Source organism: Chionomys nivalis, chromosome 6 (assembly GCF_950005125.1).
Source record: "Chionomys nivalis chromosome 6, mChiNiv1.1, whole genome shotgun sequence".
Classification (NCBI taxonomy): Eukaryota; Metazoa; Chordata; class Mammalia; order Rodentia; family Cricetidae; genus Chionomys; species Chionomys nivalis.
The window spans coordinates 30,325,557-30,340,304 of NC_080091.1; the positions used below are offsets into that span (position 1 = coordinate 30,325,557).

Sequence of the window (14,748 nt, forward strand, 5' to 3'; positions counted from 1 at the left end):
ATCTCTGGTGGCAGAGAGCAGTGGAGTTTAGAGTCCTCTCCCTAACCAGAACAGCATCTCCCAGTCTAGCAGGGAGCAGGAGCCAGAGCCGAGGGACAAGAAGCAAAGGGCTCCCCTCCCCCAGCCTGCCCTTTATAAGCTCAAGTAGAGAATTTCAAAGAAAGCCAGGAAGTGGTGCAAGGCCGTCCTCCCGACTGGCCTGTGTCTCATCCCTGCCCTTCCCTACGTGCTTTTATTGCATTTCCAACCCTCATCCATCACCATCAAGAAGAATGTGAGGAGCCAGTGTGAACAGCCAGTCAGCTGACCGTCTGGGAGAGCTCGGAGAAGCAGAGGAAGGCTTCTTTGGTGAAAGGGTATTGGGGTCACTCCCAGAGGTCAGGGAGACAAAGGAGCTGACACTGCTTCAGAGTGCAGTTTCAGAGCATCCAGGCAGAGAAAGGCAGACACACAAGGGGCTCGGCACCCCCCTCTCTGCCCAGATGACCCTCTGCCCCCATGGAAGCTCCCTAGGGAAGGACCACTCTCTTCTATTTCTTAATCTAGTACCTTCTTTGGTGTGTACTCAGTCTGTCTGGAGAGCCTAATAAACATCAGGACCTCCCAACCAGGGCTTCTGTCCGCATCTCCACAGGATGAGAAAATGGCTCCTGCCTCTCCTCTCTTCAACTCCCACATAAAGGTCTTTGCCATCCGGGCTGGGAAATGGGCATTCTGTAGGAAACGCCGCTTCCAGAAGAAACTGGCCAACGGAGGAGTTGAAAAGGAGCCTGACTACTAACACGCCTCTCTCTCTCACTGACGTGTTCTTTATATTTTGCTGCAGCACTGGCAGATCCCACTGGGACGGAGGTTTCGCTCTCTGAAAATGTGGTTTGTTTTCAGAATGTATGGTGTCAAGGGACTGCAGGCCTACATCCGCAAGGTGACCGACCACCTTCTTTGTTTATCTGAGTACTGTTATAATGGTCTTAGACTCAGAAATGAATGCAAGGGTCTTAGTGAGCAAACGCCATCATACATTGCCTAACAATGGGGACGTTCTGAGAAATCCATCTTGAGGCGCTTCCCTGTTTCCCTAAACATGAAGACACCGGAATTTTTATATACAAGCTGAGACAGACAGTTTCCTAGCACACACAGGCCTTTGGGGACAGAGGGATATGTGGTCTGTTGTTGTCTGAAACAGCACCTAAAGCATAATTTTGGAATCAGGGTGTAGTTTGGGATTTTAAGGTTAGGGCATTCACAAACTGGGCCTTTTGTGTCTTCTAAGACACTTTCGTTAGAATACAGATTTTCAGCTCCAGGAAGTTAGTTAAACCCACTGTGTAAATTTTATTTTATTTTTCCGCATATCTAGTCAACAGTGAGTTTGACTGAGCAATACTAGTAGTGAGAATATTGTGTTTCTCCCCCCCGCCCCCTCAAAAATAAATGAATAAGCAAACAAATAAATAATGTTTTAAAAGCCGAACTAAGAGAACCTTCGAGTTGGTTGGGATAGATATGGTTTAGTCCCCTCAGTCTCACGGAGGCTTCCTGGGCTGTACATAGCTTGTTTCAACAAGCCATGCAGATCACTACGATAGGCACTAAGCGACTTCATGGAACACTGATTGGTTCCAAGTCCTACTACCCTACTTTCCTCCCCTCCCCCCAACACACACACAGCTGGGGAAGCTGAGGCCTGAATATGAGCCAGGACTTGTTCACCCGTTTAGCCAGAAGCAGAGGGCCCCCTGACTTCAGCCGTCCTTTGTAAGCCACAGCATCAATTTGATGAGGCAAGCATGCCTGTGGCTTCCAGCCTGGGGTGGTGACAGCTTTCCCCTTAAGTCTCAGTACCCACTACATCACCAGATGTGCAGCCAAAGGCAGGGGCCCAACGTCTCCAGGCTCCTCTTCTGTGACAAGGGTGCAGAACAGCATTTATTTCCAGGGTGCTACAAATCGGCATCCGTCAGATCACAAAAACCGTTGTGGGGAAATGTCTGCAGGCATCGAGCACTGTGAGAGGCTACGTGGGGGGAAAGAACTAGAAACCGAGGGTGTGTGCGGATTTCTAGGATCCCTGATCCTAGTGAGTCAACTTGGTGTAATGAGAAAAAGTCCCAGAGTGGTTTATCAGTCCAAGGTGACGATGACTTTTAGTTCAGGACAACTCACTGAGATTAGGCTGTGCCAGGTTAAAAACACACCACACCTCTTTCTGGAAAGGCCTAAATCCTACCCTAACAAGAGACAGAAGACCGGTCAAAACTGGCCTTCCTAGGCCTGAGCTAATAGGAGATAGCTTTAGTCCTGAATCTTTGGTGCCCCCTGGCGTGATGACTAGGAACAGTTGCTTCAAGGGGTGTTTCAGTCTCAACAAGACTTGTGTGCTTCAGCGTCGACCCTGTGGCAGCTAGAGCTGGGTGCCAGCAGGTTCCAATTAGCTAACCGTGCACACGGACAGTGATCGAGTGTGTTCTCTGCAGATCGTATGTGGTTTTAATCAGCGTTCGAGTTCTATAAACATCTAGAGATTAAATAGGCTTATGTGTTCAATGCGAGCACAAAACTTTATTTAGGAGATAAGGTCTCACTATGTAGCATTGGTTGTTCTGAGGCTCAGTATGTAGACCAGGTTGGCCTCAGACTCATAGAGGTCTGTGTACCTCGGTCTCCTAGGTGCCATGCCAGAGAGCACATAGCTCTTGAATATGGCAGCCATTGTATCAGACTGAGACCACAGCCCAACCTGTTGCGGAAGTGACGTCCCAGTCTTAGGCAGCTGCTGTGAGTCCCATCTGAGCCAAGGTATGGCCATCAGGCCTTGGTTATGACACTTGTTCTTTCTGAGTCTTCGTTTACTATCTGCAAATTAGTAAAGTAAAACCCCTGTATCACAACATTTTAGGCTATCACGAGGAAGGCAAGGCAACTGGATGTAGCCTTTCTTTCTTCTAAAATCTTCAACAACTTCCTTATGATGTTTACTATAAAATTATTAAAGAAATGGGGGTGGAAACATAGATCCGTGGACAGAAGATGAGTGTTTTTCTGAGGGAACTGTGATATACCTTGTAGTTTAGGGCAGATGAGCTTCCTCCTGACCGGTATGGGAAATGCTGGTGAGGGGACAGGCTTGTGATCAGAAGACGTGAATGAATAACAGATGTATAGTCCTATGAGTTGCTGGGTGGCCAGGATTAGGCTGAAGTTGTGATGAGAAAGACAGCAAGTTTCCCTTCTCTGCTTCTAGCACGTGGCACTGTCTCATGAGTTTGAGTCTCTGGTACGGCAGGACCCTCGCTTTGAGATCTGCACGGAAGTCATTCTTGGGCTGGTCTGCTTCCGGTTAAAGGTATGTTATGCCAATTTCAGCCATCTTTGTTTCCACTGAATGAGATAAAGTATTATTCATGACATCCACATGCAAAGTTGTGTACCAGTTGCCAAGGTCTACAGAACATGACCCGCGGTGCTTAGCAGGCGGTGCTGGCTGGCTGACTGGTCCTGTAGACTCTCCTCCGTAGACTTGTTGCCCAGTTTCCTCAGATGTGATTGGATGCTTTCCTCTTGACCCAAGGCCAAGAGTCCATCCAATACCTCTGGAACTGTACTCCTCTGCTGAGCTGTCTGTGGCCTCAGGAACCAGGTCACCTGTGGACACACAGCATCAGCACATCTGGGAACTAGTTAGATAAACAAGCCTCACGATCCCAGTCATCTGGCTATATATACCTCGGCAAGATTCCTGCACAGAGGGGGCACCTGGGCTGTGTGTTCACTTTGTGAGGGAAGCCTGCCAAGACCGGCAAGGGAGTAAACTATCTTTGCAGAGACTGACACAGCCACGTTACTCAAAAGGCCCCTGCTCATCACTGGCTTATAAACGAAGCCAGATGTTCTGGCCATTACAGAACTGCCTTTTAATAGGCCAACAGTTTTATGTTTTGTTTTCTTCCTCTTCTCTTTCCTCTTCTCCTTTTTACAGTGCTACGGTGGAACCCAGAACTTCACACATACTAGACAAGCCTACACTACGCTACATCCACAGTCCCTGCCTCCATCCACCCTCCCCCTATTTTTCAAAAATTAAGAGACAAGGAACTCATGATGTTATTCAGGCTGACCTGAAACTTGCAATTCCCCTAAGTGGCTGGGTCTGCAGATGCATGCCACGACACTCAACTGGAAGTTTCTGAATCAGTTCTAGGTCTTGCCAGGAGGCCTAGTTGTCTGAGTCTAGACAGCACTCATAAGAAGGAGCAGTCTGGGATACATACATCAGTTTCGTGATGCTTCACCTCCATGTCCTATCTTCTCCCCTCATCTTGATTCTTAGAGTTTGAGATGAACTCCAAACACTGGGAAATCCTAGAAGCAGCAAGCACTAGTGTTGTGATGAGAGAGGTAGTGTGGAGCCCCATGCTCTCTGAAAGTATGAAATGGAATGTCTAGGGGAGATATGTAGCCTACACACATGGGATGCCTCAAGGTATCCATGCTCCTGGAGTTTGGCATGTGCACCATGAAATGTGGCAGGTCTACCAACATTGGTGTCGGCATTGTGTTGACTTCTTTGTCCCTCAAGTAGGTATTTGTTTTCATTGCTGTAGGATGTTGCTATAGGATCTTTTCAGTTTTGTAGGATGCTTTTATTTTAATTGTTTTATTGAGATGTAATTTACTTTTAACTACAGGGCTGTGAGCATGTTTGTCTTCCCCAAAGACCTCTATATAATAATGCCTTTTGTGATTATCTGCTTCAGTCTTGACATGACGTTGTCAAGGCTAAGATTATTACTGGATTTGTATAATTTGAGATTAATACTAAATATACTTTGCCTCAGTTTCTGCTCCTTCTTACTTGCCTGGTAGTGTGTACATCCCTCTCATGGAAAACCCTTCTTGTTGCCGGGCGGTGGTGGTGCACGCCTTTAATCCCAGCACTCAGGAGGCAGAGGCAGGCCGATCTCTGTGAGTTCGAGACCAGCCTGGTCTACAGAGCTAGTTCAAAAAAAAAAAAAAACAAAACAACAACAACAACAACAACAAAACCCCTCTTTGTTGTCTCCTTCCCATGATTACACATTTGCTTTCTTTTTTCCCTTCCTTCCTTCCTTCCTTCCTTCCTTCCTTCCTTCCTTCCTTCCTTCCTTCCTTCCTTCCTTCCTTCTTTCCTTCCTTTCTCCCTTTTGTTTTTGTTTTTTGAGACAGGGTTTCTTTTTTTAGCCCTGACTGTCCTGGAACTTGTTCCTATAGACCAGGCTGGCTTCAAACTCAGAGATCCACCTTCCTCTGCCTCTCTAGTGCTGGGATCAAAGGCGTGTGCCACCATTGCCTGGCTTACACCTTTCTTCTTAAAGAAGCACATTAGCCAAATGCTATTCCTTATTTTTCTGCCTATATAACTGTACAGTGTAATTTTTCTGCTTGTCCTTATGTTCTCCAGTTTGAGTTTTCAATCTTCTTCATCTTTGATGGTTTCAACCAGAATGTATTGTGGCTACTTACTCACTGAGACAGGATCTCATGTAGCCCAGGCTACCCTCAAAATGACTGTGTAGTCAAAGGCTATCTTGAACTGATTCTCTCATCTTCATCTCTCAAGGGGTAAGGTTACAGGCATCAACCACTCTGCTGGCTAACAATATCATCCACTTTACAAAATCCATTTCTGTATCACCGGGGATTTGAACCTGGGCCTCACATGTGCTAGGCAAGTGCTCTGCCACTAAGCTATATTTCTGGTCCTGTGGCCCCTTATTGAACATAAAGTATGTGAGCTCACAATCACATAGTTGCTCCTTTCTCCCTGGCCAGACTCTTCTAATCTTCCTTGGCTTACTCTTGTCCTTTTCATTATTGCTTCTCTATCATTTCTGTTTGCCTTCTGCTCCTACTTGATGGAAGTCCTGTCTAACCCAAACCAATTGAAAATGGTACTCAACTTTTCCCTAACTACTTGGTTTTTGTTGTCTGTGTTATTGTCTCATGTCTCCATCATCCTTGAATAGGACCCCATTGTCCACCAACAGTCTGAATAGCCTGTAGTTCTTTCACTGTGCACTCAAGATCTTCTTGGTTGTCACACTCAGACCCACAGCTAAAGGTGTGTGAATCTATCCAAGGCCAAGAGCAGTTTTCTGTATCCAGAAGGTGTTTAGCTACCATTGTTCAGGTAGAGGGGACACTTTCCTTCCCATGCATCCTCTTACACCTTGACCCTTAATGTCCAGAATAAATGGTCCAGCCCTGCGAGGGTCTTACAATTCCAGAGTGATGCCCGTCACAACCCCTCTTCTATATTTTGCTAGACAGAAAGAATTACTTAGCGGATGGGGAGCCATTTCATGACAACGTATACAAGGAGTGAAGGGCTAGGCAAAGAGCAGCTACCAGCCTATCTACTTGGGGCCCTAATAGAAAGCGAAGGCTTTCTGTGTGTTGGCTGATAAGGCCCTCTTATCTCTGGTCAGTCATTGGGAGTGGAGGACTCTGGCCTCTCTGTCCCCAGCTAGTTGACAATTTTCTTTCTAGAGAGGTTGTATAGAGATCACCCTTGACCCCCTGTTCCTGCGCTTACAGATGTCCTTTGCATATTCTCACACCAGCTTGACTGTGGTGTTCCAGGGTCTCCGTTGTTGAGATCTGCTGCCGGGTCCAAGGTCTCCACTCGGTTCCGTTGTTTATGCTCACCTGTTTGTGCTGACAATACCTCTAGCGACCTTCATCTCTCTTAAACGAAACTGGAGGATGGGAAGGTTAATTTCTGATAACACAGATCCTAGAGAAATGGGGTCACAGGGAGAAGCGATCCCATAAGTTCCATTAGCCTGTGTTAGTTATGTCATCAAGCTCTCTGGCCTCTTACATAGAAAATGAAAAGTAAAGATGGTTTCTTCGTTATCTACCAGACTTTGTGTCATACAGTGGATCTGCTTTCTAATTACCCCAGGGCTCCAACGAGCTGAATGAAACTCTTTTACAAAGAATAAACAGCGCCAAAAAAATCCACTTGGTACCGTGCCGTCTCCGAGACAAGTTCGTGCTACGCTTTGCCGTGTGCTCTCGCACAGTGGAGTCTTCCCACGTGCAGCTGGCCTGGGAACACATCCGAGAGCTGGCAAGCAGCGTACTGAGAGCCCAGAAGGAGTGAAAGCAGAGCCGCTGCAGGTAAGCAGCTATGCCAGGAACATGCTGTCCTCCTGGCCGCAGGATTCCAGCTCAGTTCCAGCTTGGCCACTCGGTGCTGTGAGGCTGGGCTCCACTGTAAAGCGAGGAAGAGAGAGCTGTAGCACCGTTCAGTCAAGAGATGCAGAAAGAATGCTACGCTTAATGATTCCATAGAGTGATTTGTATTCACTTTTGTGACAATACACACGGCGAAGTATAGATGCTCTATGGTTTCCCCTCAGACTCCCCAGACAGCTTTGACCACAGCAGCTATCAGAATAAGCTTTTGATACAGGATAACAATAAATGGGACTGTCATGTGACTGATTGTCTCCGGCAGGCAAGATCAAAATTGTGATGTTAAAGAAGGGCAAAGCTTCCAGGCTGCTTACAGAGGGGAGAGCGTGGCAGACAGCACGGTTATTGTGATAGCTATCATTACACATCTTGGATTGGCAACATAAACATTTTGTTTGTTTGCTTGTTTTTCAGGACAGGGTTTCTCTGTGTAGTCCTGCCTGTCTTGGAATTCTTGCTGTAGACCAGGCTGACCTCAAATTCAGAGATCTGCCTGCCTCTGCCTCTCAAGTGCTGGGATTAAAGGTGTGTGCTACCACTGCCCCGCCTAATTTTTTGAGTTAAAACTATTGATTGTATTGTGTCACTGCAGAGATAGCATGTTCCTTCTTCGTACTCAATTTAGAAGTACACAAGTTTTTTCTTTTTATTATTTCCTTTTCTTTTTTGTGGTACCGGGAATGGAACCAGGATCCTGTGCCTTCTAGGCAGGTGCACCACCACTGAGCTACACTGCTGCTCTCTTGGTTTTCTAAGTTAGCCGCTAAATTCGTGCTATTTTTTTTCCCCTGTAGAGATCAAAAGTTGAAAAGCAGTACACTTCAAAGTGGATTGAGAGAAAAACAATCACCACTCTGCCTTCGTGAAATCATGGATATATGTGGCCTCGTGTCTGTCTCCAAAACTAACCAGAAATCTGCGATTTTCAGTGGCTTGTCAATGAAGACATATTTTCTGTTTTATCCCGGGAGAAATGTTTTCTGTGTGCAAAGCTGATGCCAGGGGCTCTAGCTTTTTTCTGTGTTTGGCTGTGATTTTTGTTGATAATAAGATGTCTTTGTGTTCATAAAGTCATTAGTGGCAGGCAAGGCTTGTTTTATTTTCCAGGGTAGTCTTTGGCCTTACCTTCAGACTATATCTATGGCAGTCAGCTTGTTCTGTGTGCCTCAACATTTAATAAACAGTTGATGTGCAATACTAACTGGGTTGAGTAAGCATCTTGTTTTACAATGTATCAGACTCTCCCTTGTGAGCTTGGCTTACCCTTTCAAACATGCTGCCTTTGTTCATGTTCATTTAGCCATCGTGTGTTTAACGAAAGCCTGGTATATGTCAGTCACTGTTCAGATTTATTAACAACACTCAAGTTCTGCTTAGAAATGAGCTCAGCTTCTAGGCACTTACTTGAATAATCTCTGATCTTTATATAGAATCATTCTGATTTTAGAATAAAATTTTTTGTAGATTTATTTTTAAGTTCGTGGGTCGTGGGCACGCATGCACGTGTGAGCGCATCCAGTGCTCAAGGAGCCCAGAAGAAGCCACTGGACCCTCTAGAGTTAAAGTGACAGTAGTGTGAGCCACCTCATTGAGGGCGTTAGAAATCAAACTTGGGTCTTCCACGAGAGCAGTGTGTACTCTTAACTACTTAACCACTTCTCTAGGTCCAACATATATGTTTTTAATCTCAAGACTAATTATCGTCCTTTGGAGCATTTAGAAATGGCAATGACATTCAAAAGGAGTCCTTGGATTATTAGCACGTGTGGTGGTCCACATTGAGTGTCCACTTGATAGGACCTAGACTCACCTAGGACACAAGCCTCTGTGTGTGAGGGGATTTCTAGATTAGATTGCCTGTGGCCATGCCCGTGAGAAATTATTTTGATTGGGTTACTTGAGGTGGGGAGACCACCTCCAACGTGGGTGGCATCATTTCTTGGGCTTGAGACCTAGACTGCAGAAATGGAAGACGGCTTGCTGAGCACAGCAGTCACAGGTCTCTGCTTCCAGACTGGATGCAGCACGGTTGACTCCATTAACCCTGGCTTTCATTCCGCGATGGACCACATCCTCGAACTGCCAGGCCTATCACACCTGTGGTCCCATAGGTTGCTTTTGTCAGTGTAGTTTTGATCAGAGCAACAGGAGAGAGTAAGGCAGCAGGTATAGTCTGAATTTCTGATGCCTCTAACATTTGTGTAAATGTACCAGGGTGGTACAATCTGTTCTTCAGAAAGCTTGGTGCTTATCATGCATGTTTTCTATCTTATTTGGGCAGGACCTTTGTTTATAGATGAACCAGATTTGGTTTTGTCCCGATGTGGAGGCAAGGGACAGTAAGTATACTGAGACCACCAAAACCATCTGTGATAGCACCAGAGGAGTATAAACACTCCAATTACTGAGCCGAGGTTGATGTGCTTACATTTTACAATGATTGCTTTTCACTTCTCAGTGTGCCCTTGTGTACGCTGGAAGGGTCCCAGAGGAGCTACTGCCGCCATTGACATGATCCCCCTCTTCTGCTGCAGGAAGAGCTCCAGTCAGCATGGTCTTTAACTCGGGCAAGATGGTTGAGACGTTAGTGTGAGCAAGTCATTGGGGGCCCTGTGGCAGAGGACACGTTGTACAAATGGGAGGCAGGGGTTCTCTGAAAGGCTGGAGTATTTCTTTCTGAAACTGTCTGAATCCTTAGGGAATACAGTCTAAGACCTCAGGATGTAATCTTGTCTAACTAGGGCTCAGTTTTAGTTTATTTACTATCATATCAGAGTTTCTATTGCTGTGACGAAATATGACCAAAAGCAACTTGAGGAGGAAAGGGTTAATTTGGCTACACTTCCCATCACAGCCCATCACAGAAAGAGGTGAAGGAAGTAACTCAAGGCAGGAACTGACAAAGAGGGAGTAATGTTGCAGGGCTTTTTTGCCCATTTTTGTTTTCTTACAGTAATGAGGTTCACCACGGGTGGCGTTGCCTACCGTGAACTAGGCCTTCCCATATCAATCTTCAATCAAGAAAATGTCCCACAGGCTTACCAGGTTAAGAGTATTTTCTCATTTGGCAAGTTTTCTCTTGCCAAATGTCTGTAGGTTGTGTCTAGCCGATGCCAGCACACCCATATACTGGCCTCGCCAGGCATTTCTTCAACTTTGTGCTCACACTCCAAAATACTCAGGCCTAGAAACAGGAAGAAGAGTTTCCTTCCATTTAACCAAACTATACACCAGCTCTTACTCTGTGACAGGCGCTGTTACCCGTATTTGAAATGCTCAATTTAATACTCATCTTAACATTTCCCTGAGATAAGCTGTACTGCTACCCCCCTTGTACAGATGAGGAAACTGAGGTGCTGGAAGATTTGATGACATGTTTTCATGTCACAGAGTTAATTGGCACCTGAGAAATGGATGCTGTCCAGGAAGTCGGGCTCCAGAATCCATCTTCTCTCCTGTAAAATTGTAAAACCGTGTGGCCACCTGTGCCATGAACTCCCCAAGCCTAACTTTGGGTTGGTTAATGTGGTTTTTTTTTTTTGTCAATTTGACACAAAGTAGGAGGGAGGAGGGGACCTCAAATGAGAAAATACCTCCCTCAGATTGCCTGTGTGCAAGTGTGTGTAGTATATTCTCGATTAATGATAGATGTGGGAGGGCCCAGCCGGCTATGGTGCAGCCTGTGCAGGTGGCTCTAGGTTGTATAGAAAAGCAACCCGATTTAGCCGTGAAAGCAAGCCAGTGAGTAATGTTCCTCCATGGCCACTGCTTCAGTTCCTGCCTCTCGTTCTTGCTTTGAGTTCTTGACTAGAATTCTCTTCATGATGGACTGCAGGTTGTAAAACAAAATAAACCCTCTCTTCCCTAAGTTGCTTCTGATCATGATATTTATGACAATGGAAAGCAAACTAGGACACATTTTCTCAGGAAAAGTGGAAGTGGGGACATTTGGTGCTTATGGGACAAATTCCATCTTTATCTGCCCAGATAAATCTTGTCTCTGACCCCACCTAAACATTATCTACCATAGAATTCAGTTTGCCAAAGCAGGGCATGGTGGCACGCACCTTTAATCCCAGCACTAGGGAAGCAGAAGTAGTTGAATCTCTGAGTTCAAGACACCCAGGGCTACAAAGAGAAACCCTGTCTTGAAAAAAACAAACAAACAAAAACAAACAAGAATCCAGTATGCCTGGATTAAGACTACCCCATAGTCAACAAGTATTTAAATCTGTGCCCAATACAGTATCATATTAGAACACACTGACCTCTGGTGGCACTGGTACTAGATGCTGCCTGTCTGGCCTCCGGTCTTTGCTGATTACAGGCACTTGCTCTTGGTGTTGGGCAAGCCCTAGACTTATCTGGACACAGCAGACAGCAGACAAAAGACTTATCCGGGGAGAAGAGGAGTGGGGATAGGGGGAGGGAAGTGGGGGGAGGGGCAATATTTGGGAGGAGGGGAGGGAAATGGGAAACGGGGAGCAGGTGGAAATTTTAATTAAAAAAGAATAAAAAAAAAAAAAAAAGACTTATCCGGGAACATCTCTTGTCTAGAGTGCAGCAAAGAGCAGCGTTCCAGGAACCAGAGATCCGAGTCAGGCTGACCACATACCAGTCAGTATGCAGAGAACCCCACAGCAGAAGGACAGGGAAATGTCACAGGTGGGACCTCATCATCTTAAGGGAAACATGGGAAAGGGATAAAGGACAAGACCCCAAGGGAAGGCGGGATTGAGCTTTTAACTAGGGAATCCAATTGATGGCAAAAACTGGAAAGTGGTCCTACTGGCCTTTTATCCAAAAAGTTTGCATTTAAGGGAACACGGTACTTGCCCGGTAGCATTTTGGCCTAAGGATATAGCTTTATGGTTTTGTATGAATCATATAAATTCCCAAATATTAACAGTTTTCCCTACCTTGGTATCAAAATCTGTTTCCTGGGCAGCTCTCTGTGTGTGCCATAACATAAACTAGTCATAAGGGGTGGGAAAGGTGCTACAACACTTGAGAGTTATACAAGTCGCTTGCATAAACTAAGAATATCTGGAACGACCATCTGAAAGAAACTTGCATGGTTCTCAAAAGCAGACATGCAATGGACAGTCAGGGAAAGATTACAGGAATGTACCCCATAGCCAGCTCAAACGGATACTCAACGAAGCAGAGGGATCCACACATGGACCAGTTTTCCCCAAACACAGGAAATTCACAGCAGCCAGAGCCCAAGCTACCTCCCCTTGATTAAGTCCTTCTGCTTCAGTCTCAGAAGAAAAGAGAGCTGAAGTGAGCGGCTATCAACCCATCCGCTCCTCTCCAAGAGTCTTGCCTCCCTGCTTTACAAAACTCACCCTTCTACTTTTGCCCAGTACAGGTTCTCATTTCATTTTGTGGAGTGGCAGTTGCTCTGTTCATGAATATAAAGGCTAATTAAATATAATTAGAACTCAGACTTGTTAAAATTCTGCCTCTGGTCGTAGGGGAGAGCGCCACCTAATTAAAACTTCACCGGAACTGTGTGTTCCACTCGCGTTAGGTTGCCATAGACTGCATATCCACGGGATGGCTGGATATGTTCCCCATGTTCCCTGGGCCTCTTTCACCAAGGTAGACTGGGAGCGGAAAGATGTGGCCGTTGGCTAAAATCCAACCACACTCAGGAACTCTCAGAAAGAGCCAGGTTTGATTATTTACCATCTTTTTTCCTACTTTTTCACACTTGCCTATAAACATATTTAAAAAAAAAACATTTCTTAATGCGTGTTTGATGGGTGGAAAAGGCCCATGTGCCAAGAGGTCAAAGGACAACCGTGTGGAGCCGGTTTTCTCCTTCCATGTTTTCGCGGGTTCTGGAGTGCAAACGAAGGCCACCAGGCTTACATAGTAAGCACTTTTACCTGAGACATCTTGCTAGCCCTCCCAACCCCCCCAAACACATTTTCCCTGGCAAAAAGGATGCACATTTATTTGGGATCATTTTCTCTCTCTGCTCAAAACAAATCAGCTAACTGGACTATACACACGCAGCATCTTAGGTTATGTTTATAGATTCATGGACACATAAACAAGAAGCCCTCTCACCAAGTGTTCTTCACTGCAGGCCCCAAAACTTCCACCCACGAGAAAGTGTCTATCAAGCAGTTTGTGCTCTCAGCAAATTTATTCTTTGCATAACTTAAGCCTTAAACTTGTTCACACTCTGCACTGGGTTGTAATTCTAACAAAGACAATTTTTTAGAAGATGGAAGCCTTTACATAGCATAAGGGTTCAAACTGGATCGGGGAATCATGTTGCCTTTTGCAGGGTTCCTGGTCTAAAAAACATAAGAATTTAAAAACAGACTCCGTAGGAAACTGGAAGACAGTTTTGAGCTTTGCAGAAAAATAAAGAAATCTAGACGTCTCGGCAGCCTCTGGGAGGAGGGAGAGGGCTAAGAGGAAAAGGGAAGCCCATGCTTTGGGAGTTAAAGGTCAGAAGAGCGGCAGGCTCAGCAAGGCAGGCCTGGGAACGGCTGCGTAGGGGTAGGGAAGGTCTTCAGAGCGAAAATGCCCAGAACCCTAGGGCGAGCAGGGCTGGGATTTTGGTCAGTGTCTGAAGAGGGAGATAAAAATGAAGGAAAGAAAAGATAAGTTTTCTCAGTGAAAACAGGCGGGCTTAGCAATGAGGGCTGTAGACAAAGAGACAAAAATAAAGAGCAACCCCCACTCCCCCACCCCACTCTCTGACAATCAGCTCCCGACTGCTTGGAGCCTGACCCAGTGGCTTATGCCCTAAACAATCAATTAAGAACCTAACCTTTAGTGACCTCACCCAAATTGCAAGATGTTTTAGCTGGTAATAGGGAGATGGGAGGTGGGGTCCGAAGCTGTTTATGAGGGGGGACGGTCCATCAGCGACTGCCAAGCTTGTCACTATCTGTTTAGCTACCTATGATGAGTAACCACATAAGCTATTCAGTTGATACTGGATCCCCGCCAGCAACTGCTTTGGTAATTTTGGTATTACGTCTGACGCTGGCTGTCGTCTTTACCAAAGCTGCCTGAATTCGAGACTTATTATTTGATAGCTGTTGATGAACTAGATAGGGCTGGAGAACGAAGAAGCAGGCAGACCCCGATTTAGGGGGTGTTCTGGGCCTCCCAGCGGGAACCCAGCTCTCCACCATCCCTAACAGTTAGTTCTCCCCCTCTTTCAACTGCCTCTATTTCGCAGCATCTAGCACTGCAAAAAGAACGACCGAAACCTGACGTGAAGAGAAAGCCAATGGCGTGCTTGGAAAAAACTAGCGCCATAGCGCGGGATCAGCCTCCCTCCCTCCCTCCCAGACCGCGGGCGGGAAAACCGAATTCCCGCCACAGGGTCCGGCCGGAGACCGCCAGGCCGCCAGGCCCCGCCCTCATGCCGCGCGCGCGCGCGCGCCCCTCGGGGCCCCTATTCCTACGCGCAGGCGCGGCGCTGGCCGAGCGCGTCACTCGCGGCGCAGGCGCATTGCGAAGGGCGCG

The 14,748-nt window shown here is 46.3% G+C and overlaps 1 protein-coding gene across 3 annotated transcripts in view; it reads left to right on the plus strand.

Annotated features, from left to right (window-relative positions):
* Positions 1-8,440, plus strand: part of Ddc (dopa decarboxylase) — an 81,846-nt gene extending 73,406 nt beyond the window's left edge. For all 3 annotated transcript variants that reach the window (XM_057772058.1, XM_057772057.1, XM_057772059.1), the window contains exons 12-15: positions 827-925; positions 3,248-3,349; positions 6,950-7,167; positions 8,040-8,440. In XM_057772058.1, the coding sequence (XP_057628041.1) occupies positions 827-925; positions 3,248-3,349; positions 6,950-7,150 (402 nt within the window). In that variant the 3' untranslated portion in view covers positions 7,151-7,167; positions 8,040-8,440. The remainder of the gene's footprint in view (positions 1-826; positions 926-3,247; positions 3,350-6,949; positions 7,168-8,039) is intronic.
* Positions 8,441-14,748: the final 6,308 nt, after the last annotated feature.